This window comes from Dicentrarchus labrax, unplaced genomic scaffold, assembly GCF_905237075.1.
Source record: "Dicentrarchus labrax unplaced genomic scaffold, dlabrax2021, whole genome shotgun sequence".
Taxonomy (NCBI): Eukaryota; Metazoa; Chordata; class Actinopteri; family Moronidae; genus Dicentrarchus; species Dicentrarchus labrax.
Window position 1 is genome coordinate 485,455 of NW_026136719.1, and position 20,846 is coordinate 506,300.

Sequence of the window (20,846 nt, forward strand, 5' to 3'; positions counted from 1 at the left end):
CAGACTCCTTAAAGGACTATTTCTTTTATTTTACTATACAACTGAGAGAGCTCTATTTTAGTTTAGATTTTATTTTCATTCCATCTAAATTGCTGTTGATATTGTTGGGTGAGGCAATAAATACTGTCAACTGTTCGATCCCCATACTAACTCGTCCTGAGCTATTAAAGGCACCACACCTCGGACCTAGCTAGATGTTAGTTGCCCTACTACTACTTCCTTTGGGTTAGCATTAGGGGCACTACAAACAGAATCCACAATAAAGATGTGATACTGTGTGTGGAAAAGGTTTTATGTGTCCTAGAAATGAAATGATGAAATGAAATGACAGAAATGTAAGGGGACGTTTAAGGCTTCAAATCACAGTTGAGGAGTTTTGTGGATTTGTAGTTTTGTATTTTCATCCCAGCTGTTAAACAACAGATAACAGTCTGTGTTACTAAATTCACCACCAACCTGAATGTGTTTGTGCCAACAGGAATGCTTTTTTCTATTTCTGCATCATCGTCACCCAGATTTTTCATCTGCTGTCAGATTCAAATCAAGACGAAGAAACTTCTCACTGAATCAGTTCAGAGAAACAGAGAAGTCTGGGAAAAAAGAATCATCCAGAAAAAAGCTCCAAATAATGAGAATAAAACAAAGAGAAATAGTGTCAATAAGAAATGAAAAGCACACAGCAGCTTCAGCCGAGCTGTCAATCAGCAGCGGCAGCCTTATCTGTCGGCCGCAGGGGCTGATGGGAGGTCTGAGGACCTGTTAGAAACCACGTGGCCCTCGTCTGATCTCACAGCTCGTCCTTGTTTGGCCTCAGCTGCATCAGAGCGCCACTTCTCCCCAGGTTCACCAGAGGAAACACCACTGCACAAAATGCTTTTCCTCCCAGCTGCTGCTCTGTGCTGTCTGTGTTCAGGTGAGTGTTTCCAGCCAATCAGGAGCCAACAAAGTCAACCTTTAACAAACACTGTCACACTAACCTTCATCTATCTGTCTGTTTCTCTACAGCGCTGGTTGCCATGGCAGCAGAGCTGAGTCAGGATCATTTAACATTGACCAGGAGAGTTGGTCAAACCGTCTCCTTCAGCTGTGGAGGAACTGGCCAGTGTGACAGTGATAATATACGCTGGTACCAGAAGAAAGACACAGAAACATTCAGACTGATTCTGTATATTGATAAGAGTAACGGTCGAGTTGAATCAGGTTACAATCATCCTCAGAAAGATGATTTCTCATCTGTGAATAAAGAGAACGGCTGGGAGTTGCAGATCCAGACAGTTAAACTCAGTCATTCAGCCACCTACTACTGCGCCTGTTGGAAGTCTGGTCCCCACAGTGAGAAATGATCCCTGCAGCCTGAACAAAAACCAACAGATGTCAAACAGTGTGTGTGACAGGAAGAGAGCAGTAAACCACAGCCCAGGTTCACATATTTCACCTCCATCTCAGCCAGAGTCACAAACATACTGAACTGAGGGACTGATTTTCTTTCCTGCTGTCAGGATTGATTTCATATTCTATTGATTGATATTTTGATCAGATATTTCAGCAGGTTTATTGTTGTTCCACACAGTGAGGAGAAAGGATACAAACAGAAGCACAATGATGAAATCAAATCAAGAGAAAACAATAAAAGTACAAACTAAACAGAAACAGATGAAAAGTAAAAGTCATTTTGTATAATAGAAGAACAAATTCCAAAGAAGATGTTTGAGATAAAGATTCAGATCCTCCTCTTTGTTCTGCTGCTGGATACCTACAGCGTCACATTTTGAAGCGGAGGGCCACTGACCGAGCTGCAGGATTTGACCACTTGGGAGTGAGACCGGGTTGCGCCTGCAGGAATCTCTCTACACCCCCTGGGACTCTGTGTTCAAAAAGAAATGATCAAATGAAATATTTGCTCAACAGAAAGCTAAAGCTTCATCCTGCACTATTTCCACAGAATCAATGCTCCACCGCTACACAGCAAGCTCGCCAAAATTACAGCCAATATTTCAGAAGAAAACACGAGTGCTTCTTACTCAAAGCGGCGCCAAAGTGTAGCTTAATATCTGAATAAACACAAAGAATGAACAGATTCACTGGATGGGTGTCACAATGTCTGCCTCAGTTGTGTTTATTGGTGTCCATTCTGCCTCTCTGTCCCTCCTTTCAGCCACATTCCCACCTCTCCAGCCCCTTCATTGCCATTTCTCTACCTGTCCACCAGATGGCCTCAGACTGTTCCACCTGTCCCAGTCAGCTGACTCCCACATCCAGCCACTCCCTCCTGCCCTGCAGTAACCCCTTTCACCTGACCTTCCCCCGCCCACCTGCTCACCTGTTCCCCATTTCCAGCCATACTTTGCCAGATTGTCTGCTTTGTCCACCCAGCTATCCAGCCTTTGTTCTGGCTTCCTGACCTGCTGCTTGATCCACAGTTTGATGATTCTCTGCCTGCCCCCCTTTTGGATCACTTTACCTGTTCTGACCGTCTACCTGGTTTCGACCCTTGTCTGCCTTTTGCCTCCAGTAAAAGTCAACTTTTATCTTACCCTGTCTCCCTGTGAGTCGTGCTTTTAGGTTCAAACTTGCTGTTTCTGAGCTGTTACAGGCGGCTGCTTTAGTTCTGATATTTTATGATGATGTGAGCCGCTGTTAGCACTGCTTACCTTATGAGCTAGTGCAAAGTCAGCTTTAAAAAACATGGCATCCTCAGCCCGGTCTCCTAGAAATGAGGTTTCTATACAACTCATCTGCAACAGCAAATACGTTCTGAGGGAAACATAATGCCGACTGAATGACGTTTTCTATGAACATAATGAGGAAATGTTGTTCATTAACGTACCTGGGAAGTCACAAACATGTTGATAGTGAACGTATCAGTAAAATGTTCACTGACAACCAATTTCATTTGTTTTCCATCAAAATAGACAATCTTACAATACACTGTCCACTCATAGTGACTGCAGCATTATTAACACTGAACCTAAATCATGATCTTTAACCTCAACCAAAGTGCTTTTGTTTTCTAAACCTGGTGTAGCCTAGGTGGAAAAACATGCAATTAGAAGAGAGTATTTATTGTTTTTTTTTATTTGTTTACATTGGCAAAGTTTTAACGTGGGGGGTACCCAGCCCTCAACAGCCAATCAGGGGCTACGCAGGCCACGTTCAGCCTGTCAGCTCGGAGGTGAAGTGCAGGCGCGTTGTTTTTCCGGCTCTCTGGGATCTCAGCCGCAAGGAGGAGGGCAGCTGGAGTTAAACTGTGATAGGAGAAAGATAAGACCAGTGCACTTACCTACTGGGAGTCCGGAGCCGAGTGACTGAACGAAGGAGACGAGTTACGTCTGCTAACCATTTAGCTTCCATCTTGTGAGCCGCTGCAAGCCCCGACATCAACGTGCTCGGCTTTGAAACACAGAGCAACGGTGAGAAACGTGTCCCTCTTAAGCCTTATTCGTACAGGACTAGTATTACCTGGGGACCTCTAGTAATTTGTAATAATTGCGGAGGTCGTCTGTGATCTTAATCCCGTGCAAATCTGCCATGTCCGTAATTTGTAAAGTAAAAATTCCACCGCAAATTACCTACCATATTTTGCCAAACACAGAGGTCATGTGATAATATTAGTCCCGTGTGAATCGGCATCTCTGTGATTTGGGGTCGTTTTTTGTTTTTTTTAAGGTTTTTTGTGTTTTCCGCGCCTTTATTCTGCCTTTTTCCCGGTCGAGAATTATGGAGGCTGCGTTGGCAATTATAAATGAAAGTTTTGACAGCATTTTGGGTGCAAATTCAGGAGGCTCATCTAGGTACACAGCATGGAGACCCATTCGCAGAAAGAGCAAGCTCAAATCCATCAGAAGAGCGTAATCTCGAAAGATGATTAGATGGAACATGTTTCTACCTTTCAACAGGCTCACCAGTTATTATTATATTAAAAATATATTAATATATATAATAATATATTAAAAATATCCATATCTAAATCTTCCGTTTTGTTTTTTCTTTTGTCTTTATGGTCATATAGTTATTTATACATTCATGTGACATCACTGCAGCATACATGTTCTGATAGCCCAGGTTGTCCTAAAAAAAATTGTATTACAAGGTTGAGGTTCTACATGCATTATTACACACAGAGACCAGGCAAACCAATAATAGGAAAAATAATCACATTTTTGCATAACCTCTCATCACCCATTCTATTATCAAGCTATTAATTAGCTATTACCTTACCTTCCTGATGGCAAATGCAAGCAATATTGACAGCCGTCTGTTTTCTAGTACTAGTAGTTGTGGTCGGTGACATTGTGTGTCAGTCAGGGCTGGGTTTAGTGAACTTTCAAATCAATATGTAATCCCTTAAGATTTCTTAATAGGTTAGACATGACACTGTTCTTATGCCAACATTTTTTCAGTACTTCAATTTGTCATAAAATGTAGGCCTACCCCTGAATTAAATTAACTGAATGTGAATTTTCCGATCCCTGTAGCCACCTTCAAAGCACCAACTTGCATGTATCCTGTGCCTTAGAAATGAATGACGATGAATCTTCAATAAATACTACAGTTAGTCATGGAGTTCCACAAGGTTCTGTACTTGGACCAATACTATTTACTTTATATATGCTCCCTTTAGGCAACATTATTAGGAATCACTCCATTAACTTTCACTGTTATGCAGATGATACGCAGTTATATCTATCAATCAAACCCAATGAAATTAATCAATTATCTAAATTACAAACATGTCTTAAGGACATAAAATCCTGGATGACCTGCAATTTTCTGATGTTAAAATAAAAAAAAAAACGAAATTCTTGTTCTTGGCCCCAAAAACCTTAGAGACTCACTGTCTAAAGACATAGTTACTCTAGATGGCATTAACTTGGCCTCTAGCACCACTGTCAGGAATCTTGGAGTTATCTTTGATCAGGATTTGTCATTTAACTCCCACATAAAGCAGACCTCTAGGACTGCCTTCTTTCATTTACGTAATATTACAAAAATTAGACACATCCTATCACAGACAGATGCAGAAAAACTAATCCATGCATTTGTTACTTCAAGGCTGGATTACTGCAACTCTTTATTATCAGGTTGCCCCAATAAGTCCATTAAAACGCTCCAATTAATTCAGAACGCTGCAGCACGAGTACTGACAGGAACTAGAAAAAGAGATCACATCTCTCCTGTACTAGCTTCTCTGCATTGGCTCCCTGTAAAATGTAAAATAGAATCCTCCTCCTCACCTATAAAGCTCTTCATGGTCAGGCCCCTTCATATCTTAAAGAGCTCATAGTACCCTATTACCCCACTAGAACACTACGTTCTCTGAATGCTGGGCTACTTGTGGTTCCTATAGTCTCTAAAAGTAGAACAGGAGCCAGAGCCTTCAGTTACCAAGCTCCTCTCCTGTGGAACCAGCTTCCAGTTGTGGTTCGGGAGGCAGACACCCTCACCACATTCAAGAGTAAGCTTAAGACATTCCTCTTTGATAAAGCTTATAGTTAGGGCTGGATCAGGTGAGTCCTGAACCATCCCTTAGTTATGCTGCTATAGGCCTAGACTATCGGGGGATTTCCCATGGTGCACTGAGCTCCTCCCTTCCTCTCTCTTTCTGCACACATTCATGTCCCATTAATGCATGTTACTAACTTCACTTCTTCCCCGGAGTTCTTGTGCTTTCTCGTCTCGTCTTGCGATGCATTATGAAAAGAAATGACTCTCAAACCAAAAATGTGAAGTATATTGTGTCTGCTTGTGTAGTGTTGCTCAACTTCTGTGAAATGCAGAAGGTTGCCTACCAGGAACACCAGGAAGACATGTTGGAGCAGCCAGAGGCAGGACCAGGGCAGGGTGATGTACCTGCTCTCTCCCCAGCAGAGTGCATCCGGGAGGCCTTGGAAGCTCATACCCAAACAATGCAGTCAAGACCCACGTGAGATTGGGAAAAAAAACATTCATTTCAAGTGCAGAGCATCCTTCACGTTTCTGAACTTCACATTCACATTCAGTTGTAACTTTATTTGTTATAACTTTTGTTGGTTGTTAGTTTTTAAATATAAAATAAAATATTTTGTTACAAAATATATAGAAAATGTGCAAAATAAAGGCACATTTCTGAACTTTGCAAGTGACATTCCGTTTAAACTTTGTTATAAATTAACGGTTGTTTCACCTTTTCCCCTTTACATAAAATTAAATACTCTGTTATAAAACATAGAAAATGTGCAAAATAATGCTTTCCTGTAGGGATGCACCAATACCAGAGTATCAGAGAATTTCACAACTTATGACTCTTGAACTTAAACAGTCAACGGAATATTTAAAGGCATAACAAGAACAAATAAGGCTTTCCTGCAAAGTGGTAAGGCAGAAATAAAAAAGCTAGTTGGGTGGGTCATTATAGTAGTGCACCGGATATGCTGCTGGGACAGGGGGTCCGGGGGCTGTGGATGGAAAGTCCATGCCCTCATTTGACGGGCCTTGGTGAGGTGGTGCATAAGGAGGGACATATGCAAGAGGGGTCATAAAAGGTGGAAAGTTGGGCGGGGGTCTAAAGCACTGAAACATCTGGAGCATCAACTCCCTGTTCTCTTTTGCTCTTCTATCCTCAGCTTCCATCCTCTTCAACTCAAAATCTAGACGTTTCTTCTCCAGCTCCATTCTATTTCTCTCCACCTCTTTCTCCCATTCAAGCCGCTCCTTCTCGCAGTCATGGGTGTTGTCATTGTGTATGAGACGGTCCAGACCCTTGTCCAGTGCCTCCATTATCTGGGTTTTTCGGCCCTTTCTTCGGCGATGCGATACAAAACAATTTTTTTTTTTTTTGCATATTCAATTGGTAAAAACTATAACTAATGGGACATTTTAATGCAACAGTGATTCAATTCAATTCTGCAACAATTTGATGCATCAAAGCTTACATTTTCTATGGTAAGAGGAATGAAGTTTTAGTGTGCCAGTAACAGAGAACCCTTGACAATGAAGTAGCATCTACTTCAAACCATATCATCCATTTCATAAACTGATTCTTACTGAATTCACAAGAACATTACTAAACATGAGAGCCCACCATGTGGCTTCGGTTCAGCAGCAGGTGGAGGTGGTGCTTTGGAGCCCGAGCCTTGAGTGGATGCATCATCCTCTGCATCATTTTCCCTTGAGGTGTTTGACAGATCGTCAGGGCTCACAGATGAACCTGCTGAGCACAAACAAAATTTTGAGCAGGTTCACTCAGTAATAATTTACTACTTATTTCTTCATTGAGCTATAGAGAAGCTATAACATCTAACATTACATCTACATATAAATTAATAACACAATATAGCCATGGTGGTGTAGTGGTGTCTGGAGAAGTGGGTATACTCTTAATTTATGGCCCTATTTTTCTCTTTTTAAGTGGTCTGTCTAGCAAAGGATAAACGCACTGTTATAAACAGTGACATTTAAGATATGAAAATATGTGCACTTTAAAAATAAAAGGGAGGATGGTTTTATTCTTAAAGAAGAGCAGTGACTTGGCTGCCCAGTGCAGACTGAAAAATAAGTGGGTATACTCCATATACCTGCACTACACCACTGAATATAGTGTTACAGTATTATGTAACGTTAGTCTACAGGCCTAACGTTACTGTAAAATGTTGTTGCACTTACAACACTCAGATTATTCTTCTTCTGAACTCCCCCTGTTATCCATCCTGATGTCTCCGTGATTGTTCATAGGTCGGCAACCTCAAAACATAATTGAAAACAAAAGTAAAGCTATGTACTCTGCTACAGATCAACAAGTGGCATTTCCATATACGTTAGTGAAATAACGTTTTTTTTTGTACATTTGATGTTCGAGCTGTTCGGCAGTATAGAGGAGTGCACGGTGCTCCGTGGGCCCGACAGTACCAGCAAAGTAACGTCAGATCAGTAACAGACTGTTACACATAGTTTACGCAGAGCCTTGACAATAATTGATAATGTCAGTAAATTCGAGTTAAAACACAGACTTCGATTATCCCGTGCAAATGCGCCGCACGAAACACAGACGTGGTGGGGTAATTACTAAATCACCCAGGTAATACTAGTCCCGTGCCAATAGGGCTTTAGCTGCTCTGGGGTTATTTTTCTGTTTCTCAGTGTGCTAACAAAAGCAGTGGCGGTACTAATATCTATGGGAGTGAACTAAGGTGAATAATGATGCAGTGTTTTGAACATGTTTATTGTGGCTATTATTTTATGCCGATGTATATAAAAGGGAAGTTGTTTTATTTTGCTATTACCAATTTAAAATAAGAACTAATGTGATAATTCATATGAGAGTGAAGTTACATTTTATTTTGTAAATGCAAGCTATTGAACAAATTTATTTAATTTCAGTTGTGAGTTTAAAGTAAGTAGGAGGTATTTTTTGGTGCAGTTTCTCTCACACTAGTAGGCCTATAGTGTTTGAGGAGTAAAGAAGCACACTTCAATAATTGCATGTTATGTTATCCTGGTTTTGAATGTTAATGGTTACTTACATAAGTAAGTCACAGTGAAACACTGTTCATATGAACAGTAAGTGACTAAACTTTTTTACATGAATTTAACAACACTGCATGAGTGTTGTTAAATTCATGTAAAAAGTTTAGTCCTTTCCTGGTTTTGTTCTCTGACAATGTTCTGTTTACGGCCAGCGTATGAGATATTTTGAGTAGAGAAGTAGAAGGGAAGTCATTTTTCAGCAGGACATCTGACACCACTCAGTATTACTTCCAAGTTCAGGAATCCTTTAACTTTCACCGCTGTTGTTCGTCTCCATGGGGACCGCTCTTATCACTATATTGGCTCTTATTGGCTCAAAGGAATGGGCCGGTGTGTTTGTGACTTTGTCAGTAGTTATTTGCATCTAATCAAAACTGTCAAACTCCATTGTATGAACATTGAACAGCTAGCTTGGCTCGTCTGTAGTGCAGGGTAGTGCTAGCGTTCCTAATAAACAACCATTCTTGTGACAGCAGGCTTGATGAAAACAATGATGGAGGTATTAATAAATCAATTTTCTTAACAGTGGCTTACTTTTATAAGATCATTTATATATTATTATATATTATTATCATCTATATATTATAATGTATGTATATTTGACTGTTTCATCTCCACTTTAAGACTCATCCCTTCACCCAATGAACAAATATCACAAATCACAAACTGGCCTCAAGGGGCTTTACAATCTGTACAGCATACGACACCCTCTATCCTCACAGCCTCCATTCAGATAAAGAGAAACTCCACAAAAACCCTTTAACAGGTGAAAAATCAAGGTGGAAAACTCCTGATTATTTCTACTGCTTTGGGAACGGCTGCACATTCAGATGCTGCGGTCGGTAGGCTAGCTCCTTCAAACTTCTCTGTTTAGGTTCAATCTGTTTTCAGCTTTATTGCTCAAACACGTATTACCTCTGACAGAAATAGACTGCAGTCATCAGCAAAGGAAGTGTGGGGTTTGGATTAAAGAGACGATCCACCCAGCCAGAACGGCAGGACCAGCCCACCTGCTACTTTCTTTTCATTGTGCAACCTTGGTTGTATACTGACAGAATAACTTACTTTGTACCTTGAAGAGCAACAGAGGAGGGATCCCTCTTCCAGGATGAGATACAATAAATGTTGTATGTACAGAATAGACCAAAACAACAATATGTACAATAGAATGAATAGTATAGGTAGACTGTAAACGTATATGAAGAATATGAATCAGGGAGGACATGGAGCAACTTCCAGGAGCCAGGACCAAGAATGTCTGTACAAGATTTTATTTGTCCATCCATCCATCCTTTGGTCCAGGTCCATTCCATGTGGACCAAAGTAGTGGACGGACAGACATTACCATCCATAGAGCAACACTGCTAGTGTGTCTAAAGAGACATTCAACAGCAGACAGGTTTTTGTATTAGTCTCTCTCACTGTGGCTACTTCATCTTTGGCTCTGGAACTAAACTGTATGTAACAGGTAAGAATAAACCTTCATTTTCCTTCAGTTGTTTTATTGAACAAGTTGAAAATGTGTTTTTAATGAGTTTCTGCTGCTTCAGGCTTTACATGTTAGTTTTTTCATAATTAGTAGAGAATTCTTGCAGCCATGCAGCTATTGTTACATAAAAAAGGTTCATAATTCCTGAAAAGATGTTTAAATCTCACTGCACAACTGAAGTTATTCTTTATTTCTGCATGAGATCAAACTGATTTATATAGAAAAAGTATGATATTGGCAATGTTACAGATATACAGTATTTGATCATCTCAGTAATTCAGAACCATCTCCTGTTTTAATGAAACTAGATAATATATGATATTGGATATTGTTTAATGTATGACAGTAATTGTATGTTCAAAAGGAAATAAGTTAAAATACTTTGGAAATAGAGATTTAGCTTGTGACAATCGTATTTTATATGATGGAAATATATTTATACATAAAGAAGGACACTGAATATAATATTTCAATTTGAATAGAATTACTGCTTACTAATATGTTTCTATTTTTTTAAATGAAAAAGTATATTGGCAATGTTACAGATATAAAGCATTTGATCAACTCAGCAATTCAGAACCATCTCTTGCTTTTATAAATTAGATAGTATATATCAAATATAATTGTATATATGTCAGTAAATGTGTTTTGAAAATTAGATGAGGATGAATAATTTGTCATTTTTAAATTGTAAAATGAACCTCAGGACTTTTGAAGAGATATTTCTACATGACGGAAAAACTAATATTGAACTCGACTTAAAAAAAATAGAATTCATCCAAAGTAATATATATATTTATGCATATGATATAGGATTATATGTGACTGCACACAAATTCAAATGCACATATATATTGATTATATTATATTTATAGATCAATAAAATCCTTTTTTTATATTATATCACATGGCACTATTCTTTAACATTCCATGTATCTGAACATTTCATTGTAATTGTGGATAAATGTGTAAAACCTTTCTAATTAATATTGTATTGATATATTGATTTGTTCTTCAGTGGTAAATATATGTTCTAATTACTGACCACCACATCTGCATGGACCACTGTATACATTCTGTAATCATTAACATGACAGTTCTATTTCATGTAAATGTAAATATAGAAAAACAATTATCTACTTTATGATCGTAAATGTAATGATTGTATGAAATTACTGTTAGTATTAATTATAATAATCATAATGTGTGTGAAATTATTGTAAATTGACTGAATATTTAAACAAAGAATTACATAATACATAATGTTTTTTTTGCCATATTCCATCTGCTGACATTAGATGGTAAATATATTTGATATGAAGGTGAATCCAGTATATGTAGTGAACTTTGTGCTGTATTGATGAGTAGTTTAGTGATCAGAGTCCATGTAGTTTCCAGGATCAGACTGAATGCAGTGCAGTGCTGTAAGCTGCTGTTGACTGTGTGAATGTGTGTCTGTGCTGCTTGTTGCTGCTGTCAAACTTCAGATGAGCAGATAGTGAAGCCCGTGGTGAGCGTGTACCCAGCAGCATCCAGAGCCCACCTGGAGGGGAAGAGCTCCCTGCTGTGTGTGGCCTCAGACATGTTTCCTCCTCTGGTCCGGTTCTCCTGGAAAAGACAAAAGGACAATGGTCCTCTGGAGAAGGTGACCTCTGCTGACAAAAAGCAGCTGAAGCTCAAAGAGTCGGGATGTACAGCCACCATCTTGCAGATCCCTCAGCGAGAGAGCAGCACATATAAATACTACTGCTCCGTCCAGCACGAGGGGGAGACAGTGGAGGCCCAAATAAAACAAGGTAATGAAGGTTTGGTGACTGTGTTCAGCAGTGATTCAGCTTCATGTGGAGACACTGTCAAAGAGAGCAGAGGAGCAGAGGACTGACATTTCTTTTTGACTCCTTTTCTGTTTCAGAGGTTTCTACTCTTCCGCCACCTACAACTTCACCATCACCTCCACCGTCACTTCCACCATCGGTCCAACCATCACTTATTCCATCACCTCCACCATCACTTATTCCAGCGCCTCCAGCTTCTGCCCCGTCTCAGTACCAGGTGAAGCTGCTCTGTCTGATGTACACAGTGCTGATAGTGAAGAGTCTGGTGTACTGCTGTGGACTCTCTCTGCTGATGATCCTCAGAAACAAGGGACCGTCCACCAACTGCACACATGCTGACTGACTGGTTTCATCTAATTTATCACTTTGATCAGCAGACAGAAATATCAATTTAGATTTAAAAAATGTTGTGGTTCATTGGGAAACCTATCTTTCTATACAGGTTCGGTAAAGTGCTCCAAAAAATATGAATACATACACATACACATATATATATTTACAGTTAGTGAGAGTAAATTCTGTGCTACTGTAGTGTTAGTTTCATGCTCTAGTTTATTTCCACTTTTAATTGTGACTCGTATAATCATAGACAACCTGAATCATTACCTGTCTGCTAGATATTTACCTTTTATATTTTCTATGTTCTTGTTTTGTATTTGTGAATTTCAGTTTGGCTGCATAGCAAAAAATGCAGAAACACAATCAGTGTCATTAGATTTAGTGCTGAGCCCTTTTTATAATTGTGTCAGTGTGGATGTAAAACTCTACGCTGATGACACTGTTATTTCCACACATGAACAAACAGCAGAGCGAGCTGCTTTGAAGCTACAACTGCTATAAAATGATGATACAGCGGCTTGATCAGTTGGCCTGAAGTTTGAATGTTGGCTAAATGATGATTGTGTATATTTTCCAGAAACCAATAAAAAGTGATTTAATTCTAACAGTTTGATAACGATTAAATGGATTAGTATAGTTACTGATTATACTTTAACTATGATGTATATGTTTATGTAACACATTTAAAGACAGAATCACAAAATGCTTCACAAAGAAACACAAAAGTTATACATTGGAGAAAACATATTTTAAAACCTTCTATTTGACATAATTTACAATCAAATTCTAATTTGAAACATGTTTAAAAAGAACCAATAAATTAGAAATGATCTGTGTATTGATGATGTTATAAATGTATGCAGGCTATTATCCTTTCCCACATGTCCTAATATGTTGTATTATGTTACAAGTTGGAGTCAGGCTGGAGAAACTTAAACTGTCACCTTTACAGAATCAATAAAACTGTTTGAATTAAAGACAACTTTCACAGTGAGTACTGAGAGCTGAAATCAAACTGAAGTTCCTGGAATGATTCTTTAACCAGAGTCGATGGTTGTAACTGTCATTGTGTTATTAATGTGAAAAAGTGCAGCTAACGGTGAGGAGGCTGCAGAGAGGAAACCCACACAGCCCGTCTGCTGCAGGAAAGGAAGTGTTGATTCGCTGTCAACAGTTTTTTATGAGTCCTAATAACCACTGAGAACAGATTCAGCTGCTGTACACACTCATGAACTCCTCTCCCTCTCTGTAGCTGTTTGTCTTTCCTCAGGTTGTCTGTTGTTCTGTTAATTTAGCTTTTTATTTGCTTAAATATTTAATTCTGAAAATATTCAAAAACCAAACCAGACACATGAGTGTGTGTTCACAAATATTGTAACGCTTTACAATCCTTTTTTTAATTAATGCAGTCTTGACTTACACACTCTAATGAGTGAAATCAAATGACCAGTCGGCCAATGACCACTGACCTGGAGGTCACAGCCATATATATAATGTATTAAAGTATTATAGGTGTAAAGAGTTGGTTTTAGTTCTAATAATTCAAAACATAAAGACAAACCAAACCAAACAAGACAACTGTCACTCTGTCCTATAAGAAGGTTCAGAGTTCATATAACATGTGGTGTACTTTCTCATTACACTAATGATATTTATTTCCTATTTTGTTTGCTGATATACTGACATACACAATTTCATAATTTATTAGATAATTTAATATTAATTGGTAATAAATAATAAAAAATAGGAATTGGTGATAGTTGTATGATGGTCTCAACTCAATAAGTTCTGATAAAATATTAAAAAGTCGAATTTCATAATATTAGGAGGAAGGGAAGAAGTGAAGTTACTGGGGATCATCAGCAATATGTGAAGTTTCATGAATGTTTCTTGTTTATTAACTTCATATTATTCCATGATTCATCCCTGTTTGATTTAATATTACAGTATTTACTATATTAATATTTTTAGTCAAATACATAAACCTCAAATCTTTATGAACTTTATTTGATTAAAAAACGATCTGTAAGATTGTCAACTGTCTCAAACTCTATCGAGGCCTCTGAACAGTCTGTCAGTATATGACATTAATATTCATCACATATCTGTGTTTGTTCACTAATACAGTTTCTTCTTTTCTACCTGATTAGTTTGTTCAAATGTAGTCATTTCATATTATTTTAGGGATGTTTGTTCTATTATGTTATAACTCTGAACAGCTTGATCATTTTCACCATGAAACACTGTTGGAAGAATAACAACATATTTTAACTCACCAGACGAGACCTGTGTGACATTACATGTCTCTGTACGGTGTTAGATAGGTGTCACACCAATAAATAAGCTCTTCCACCATGGCTGTGTGACAGATTGGAAACTAAAGTTTATCATATGGTGGATTTCTGTGTTTGCTGCTGGTGCTGACATTAAACATCAGAGAGAAACACCACCACCCTGTGGTTAGTCAGAGGAAGTGCAAGGGTATCCAGATGACTCTAATCACCAAAAGCAGGGGCGGACTGGGACAATAATTCAGGCCGGGAATTTAGTACCATCCCAGGCCACCACCACCCGATTAACGCAAAACACCAAGAGTGAGTTAGGTTGGGCGCCTACCGATGTAAGAGTGTAAAATAATAAAGCAAAGGCTCCACATGCGCCCACACACAGCTTTTTCTGTTTCTTTCCCCTACAAAATAAATGTTTCTGTTGTGCTGCAATAACCTGTACTCAAATCACATAAACTGACATTTCTATTCTATTTCATTTACTATTACACTTTTAATCCACCTAAACTTGAGACCAATCCTATTTTTAATGTAACAGGTACCAGACTAGTTATAAATTTGACCACTGTGTCAACCATAGTATCATAGCAACAGTGAGAGGTACACAGGTGGCGCACTGCAGATGTGTAGGTTTATTCTCTGTAACATTAAACAAGGAAACTTCAAACACACACAGAAAGAAATGTAAAATATGATACAATAGTCACAGTGAGTAAAAAAAGAAAAGAAAAGGTTACAACATTCACTCACTCACACTGCTCCCTTCTCCACCTTTGAAAAGAAAAATCCAAAAGCCACCCATCATTTCCATCTATTCAAATTCACTAATTGACCATTTTTATAAGCATTGGTTATGTTCATATAACAACAAATATGTTCTTAATCTCAATGGGATTTTACCTGGTGAAGTAAAGGTTAAATGAAATAATATAATACAAGGATTTCAGTATTCATATAATTTATTATGTTGTGTCTATGTTAGTTAACAATATTCTAAAATTTGCAATATCCTTTGTTACAACTTAAAACATTAGTTTTATTAAGTCAGTTTGTATTAGTCAAAGTGGAACTAACCTCCTCATGAAGCTGGTGGTGCTGGATAGGCTCTGGTTGTGTGTCTGTTGTCTCCACTAGTGTTTAATGTCTGACCTGCTCCCTTACTGACAAACATCAGTTATGTTACAGCACTTCGCTGATCTGTGGTCAGTGCTTTTAGCTTTTTAAGCCTCTCCCTCTCTGCTCCACCTTTCCTCTTGGGCTGTCGATCTCGCTCCATTTTCCAAGCATGTAGAACTACAGGTGAGGGAGGAGGTGTGTGTGTGTGTGTGGGTGGTGTGTGTGTGTGTTGGTTTAAGGGGGGAGAAACCCCTAATGAGCCGCACGACGGATTGTTTATTTCAAAATCAAGCGCAACCCGAACCGAGCCTTTGGTATCGACCATCTGCAATTGCCGAGCGGGCCAGTTGGGCGGCCAGGCCACCAGTCCGCCACTGACCAAAAGTGAATAATGAATTTCAAAAAATGAAGCATTATTTTCAATCCTTCTTAAGAACTATGTAATGCACAATAAGAAACCCTACCTCTCCCAGAAATGTACTTTTGTAGAATGCAGTAAAGCCTGAAAACTCTTTCTCCTAAAAGAGAGCAAACTCTACCGGAGCAGATTGTTTCTGGAGGGCCAGAGCTCACTGATTACTGTACAGAAACACAACTTCATCAGTGATTTGGGTGAAACTGCATCATATTTTATGAAGGAAATATCGTCTGGTTTTCCCACTGACGTCCTCCGGCTGCTCTACCTACCTTAACTCTTACTGCTAATGTAGCTGCTGTTAGCTGAGTCCTAATGTAGCTGCCACAGTGGCAAACCAGGCTGGTTCTGGCTAACCCCTCAAGACACACAAACAATTTGTATTCAAAATATTCAACTAAACAACAAAAATGCATGTTCAGTCAGAAAGATTGGGCCAAAGATGGGTCCCTTTGTAGCTGTAGAGGAGCGTGAGGTGGAGGCTATCAGTCGCTCTGCTGATAAAGCAGTGGAGGACAGTGAGAAGATCTTCACTCAGCTGATCCGTCTCATCCAGAAAAGAAGCTCCGATGTGAAGCAGCAGGTCAGATCCCAGCAGGAAACTGAAGTGAGTCGAGTCAAAGAGCTTCAGGAGAAGCTGGAGCAGGAGATCACTGAGCTGACAAAGTGAGTTGAGGTGCTTTAACCTCCACTACATCCCTGGTTAGCAGGATGAAGGCGCCCTCTTGTGTTGTGAATCAGTTTTCACATTTAACACTGATGCTTTGTTCTCAGGAGTGAACCCAATGTGTGATCCTGAGAGCTAGAGTGTATCGTCCATAGGTGAAATAGCTGCTAAAGGGCTGGTAAATACTAATAGGTTAATGGACTGTACTTGTGTAGCGCCTTTCTAGTCTTCTGACCACTCAAAGCACTTTTTCCACTACAGCCACATTCGGCCCTTTTCACACACATTCACACAGTGATGTCAAAACCCATCGAACAGAAACTAACTCATTCAGTATCTTGCTCAAGGACACTTTGACATGCAACGGAGGAGCCAGGCATCGAACCAACAACCTTCCAATTCGTGGACGACCTGCTGAAATATTAATGTTGCACAATTAGGAATAATTGCCTCCAGTACTGTGCCTCACACGGGGCACCATTTGACCTCTTTTTTATTAAATTAGAGGACTGCTGCCTGCTGTGTTAAAATACATGTCACATCATTTCCTGCTCCTAAATTCTGATAAAACTGAGATGCTGCTCATTGGCCCTGCTCTACATAAACACCAGTTTGATCAAGCAACAGTAACTCTCAATGACTGTGTGATTGAACAATAAAATCTAAAATAGAAAGAAAATACTAGAGATGAATTCAACAACATCAGAAGGCAGGGGTGGACTGGGACAAAAATTCAGCCCTGGCATTTTGTGTCCAGACCAGCCCACTACATTATCAGCAGACACTACATAGAAGTCCACAAATCTCGCAGCATCTCCTCTCATGCATACTACAAAGGAGAGTCATATTCCTTGATAGCAGTTAACAAATAAAGCACGTAACTATGAACTCAAGGACTAAAATTGACAGCTATAGCAATCAATCAATCAGTCTTTATTCATTATAGTGTCAAATCACAACAGAAGTTATGTCATGACTAGGGGTGGGACGAGACTAACGGGAAGAACCCTCATGCTACCCTTTCAGTTTTTAGTCTGTGACTGTGAAAATCTTTTGGTGTAAGCCCAGCATTAGTTAAAAGCAGACTGGGACAATAATAACAAAATCTCCTGACAAATAATCTAAATAGAAACATATTACAGACAGTAGCAGCATTAGAGCTGAAACTCATTTGTTTTAACGGTGACTCAGTCATTATGAAACCATAAATAGAGAATTGAAAAACAAATAATGATCTATAGCTGTGTGAAAAAGTCTAAGACATGAATTACAGGTCTGAATAGATATGCATTCTCATATACGTGTATGTGCACATGTATATATTGCCCTACTTCCTCGTCCGCAGCCAGCCAGCTCCACTCCTCACCAAATTCATGACCTGCAAGAAACAGCAAACACAACTTGTACTCAGTATCTGTGTACTGACAAGTATATGTAGCCATGTAGCCTTTTTGTGATGTAGTGACACTTAGTGAACAAATGTATCTGTCATGAAGGATGACTGAAGTCTCAAAAGAGCCCTAAGGCCTACCTGCATAACTGTTCATTGAACTTAAAAGATATGCAGATGTTTGAAATTCAAATCATCAATATGAAAATCTTCAACCAGGAAATAATCCTAATCAAACCTTTTGTTTCAATCTGAGACAAAACAAGTTGCATAATAACCTCTCTCTCTCTCTCTCTCTCTCTCTCTCTCTCTCTCTCTCCTGTTTGACAGAATTGTCATTTTATCACACATATAGTATGTTTCTTCACATAAACCTTTAAACATACACATATTGCATTCCTCTCACCACATGAAATAAGCTCAGGAACCCAAAAGTGGCCCAGTGAATGATGGAGGAGACAAAGCAGGTCCTCAAAAGGGGACAGAGGGAAAACAACTCCTTAGGCTCTCATATATAGGGTGGTCAACCTAAAAGAGACATGGAAACATTATTAAGTCATCATCACAAATCAAGTATGAATTCATATCACATTATAAGACACATGACATACTCAACCAATCAGAGACGTCTCAGTAGCCAAAAAGTGGTGAAGTGGAGGCAGAGAGAGAGCAAGTCCTTGAAAATGGACGGAGGGGGAACAACTCCTCAGGCTCTCACATGTCAAGTGTTCAACCTGAGAGGGACATGGAGACATTATTAAGTCTCTAACCCTATGAATTGAAAGATTACAATAAATTCAATGGCAAATATTGCAAATTAAACTCATTATTTCCTCTAGGTTTACTTGTATTTTGTGCTCCAATTCAAAGTATCTCATCTGTATTTACAATACAGCTTGATTCTGCATCTCTATTTCCAGTCATCAGTCCATGTCAATGGTTACTGTTGCTATGGCAACAAGCAGCTGTTGGCTAACTTAGAACAATAATAACCCATAATATCACAATTCGGCATATTTAAACCAAATCAAGCACAACTACCAACAGTCACAGCCCTTCAACTCTGGGCTAATATGTTGTCACAAGTATGCAGTTAATGAGGTCCCATCACATTCAATGGAAAAACCAGGCTAACGTTACTCACCATGTCTGCCTCCACTCGCTCGTCTCCCGGGCGCAGCAGCACCTGCTGGGGTGGTGACCCCGGCACCAAATAGGTCTGTCAATGTCCAACATTTAGCAGCTTCCACCTCCAGAGACTTCAGCTTTTTAAGTTTCTTACGGTTATCCATCTTCAGCTCAGCAGCAGCCCGTCCCGCCACTCCGGCCCATGCCATGAGGTCCCGCCCACCCTGGTTTGTGTTGTGATTGACAGCACTGATTGATTGACAATGACAAACATAGACCAATAATATGTGTCGATGCTGGCAACACACTGCTAGCCCTCTGTAGCCAATTGGCCCAACTGGAGGGAATTTAGAGAGAGAAAGAAAAGAAAAAACATAGCGGACCGGACCGGACCGGACCACATTGGGTCAACGGCCCACATTGGGGGACGATGCCCGGTATGCCAGATGGCCAGTCCACCCCTGTCAGAAGGCACTAATAGTAGAAACAGTTGTAGTAGTAGTGACAGTAGCAGTACAGTTTGAAGCAGTGTGTTGTTGCAGACACTAGAGGGCAGCAGAGTGAAGGTTTTATTCTTCACAGCAGCACAGAACAGATAGAAGTACTGTCATATAAACTGTAGTATGAGCTGATAACTACAGGTTGAAAGTGAGGGATTCACTGGAAAATAATATATGAACATAGTAAAGATGAATTCTATAACATAATTTAAAATAATTATAAAATTGGGTAATGGTTAACCTGAGGCTAAATGTTAGTCTTAATGAATATTGTATCACTGTTCTTAAAAAAGGTGTAATGTTAATCACTAGCAAATAAAGTGAAGTAAAAATAAAAGTAAGTAAAAATATTAAAGGTGCATTGCACTTATTGTGTTCATATTAAAATCATTCAGCTTTAAATTGGTTATACATTTTAATAAGTTGTAACCCAACTACACTGTGTTTGAGCTGCTTTTGTTTATTAAAATGTACATGATAAATACATTAGTAGTGATCCAATTAAATTTCATATTTAAAGTCTAAAATATTAAAATGATGTCTGGAAACAGTTAAAAACAATGTCACATATAGAAAGTGATGGTAAATAATTAATTTGTAGATGTTAAAATACCAATTCAGAATCAGAGTCAGACATCCTTTAATAATCCCAGGGGGAAATTACTTTTGTTACATTACTCCATACTATAATAGACATATATATATATATATATATATATATATATATATATATATATAATTTAAAGTCCCACTTTCCAATATGCAAAAATGGCAAGTGTAAAGTGGTCGCAGGTTATTGATGCACTAAGAAAATAAGTTAATGAGGTCTCATGTTAGAAATAAGAACAGAACAGAGTAACTTAATACTCACACTACTTGTGCAGGTTGGTTTATTGAGCTACCAGAAAGAATCTAGAGGATCCAATGATGGCGAGCCCAGAGTGACTGTGGAGGGTCGGGGACGCAGTGAGGACCGCCGCACGACCAGACACAGACAACTTTACCCATTCAGGAACAGATAAGACTGCGTACACACTATTAACTCTACCCGGGTAGTAGCAGACTCAGTGCACACACGTACAAGGATCAGGAACTGAACCCTGAACTCTGAACTCAATATCAGACTCCTTAAAGGACTATTTCTTTTATTTTACTATACAACTGAGAGAGCTCTATT

General features: G+C 39.0%; 1 protein-coding gene across 1 annotated transcript; it reads left to right on the forward strand.

Annotated features, from left to right (window-relative positions):
* Window positions 1-542: 542 nt before the first annotated feature.
* Window positions 543-13,180, forward strand: LOC127351841 (immunoglobulin lambda-1 light chain-like). The gene is made up of 5 exons (XM_051379805.1): window positions 543-913; window positions 1,006-1,323; window positions 9,902-9,970; window positions 11,479-11,787; window positions 11,904-13,180. The coding sequence occupies exons 1-5, from the start codon at window positions 871-873 to the stop codon at window positions 12,167-12,169; spliced, it is 1,005 nt and encodes a 334-aa protein (XP_051235765.1). The 5' UTR covers window positions 543-870; the 3' UTR covers window positions 12,170-13,180.
* The last annotated feature ends 7,666 nt before the right edge of the window (window positions 13,181-20,846 follow it).

Bases quoted from the DNA above. Each gene is read 5' to 3' on its own strand.
- LOC127351841 (XM_051379805.1), top strand. From the start codon at position 871: ATGCTTTTCCTCCCAGCTGCTGCTCTGTGCTGTCTGTGTTCAG. The intron at 1,324-9,901 runs GTCCCCACAGTG...AACAGCAGACAG, and splicing joins CTGCGCCTGTTGGAAGTCTG to GTTTTTGTATTAGTCTCTCT. The intron at 11,788-11,903 runs GTAATGAAGGTT...TTTCTGTTTCAG, and splicing joins GGAGGCCCAAATAAAACAAG to AGGTTTCTACTCTTCCGCCA.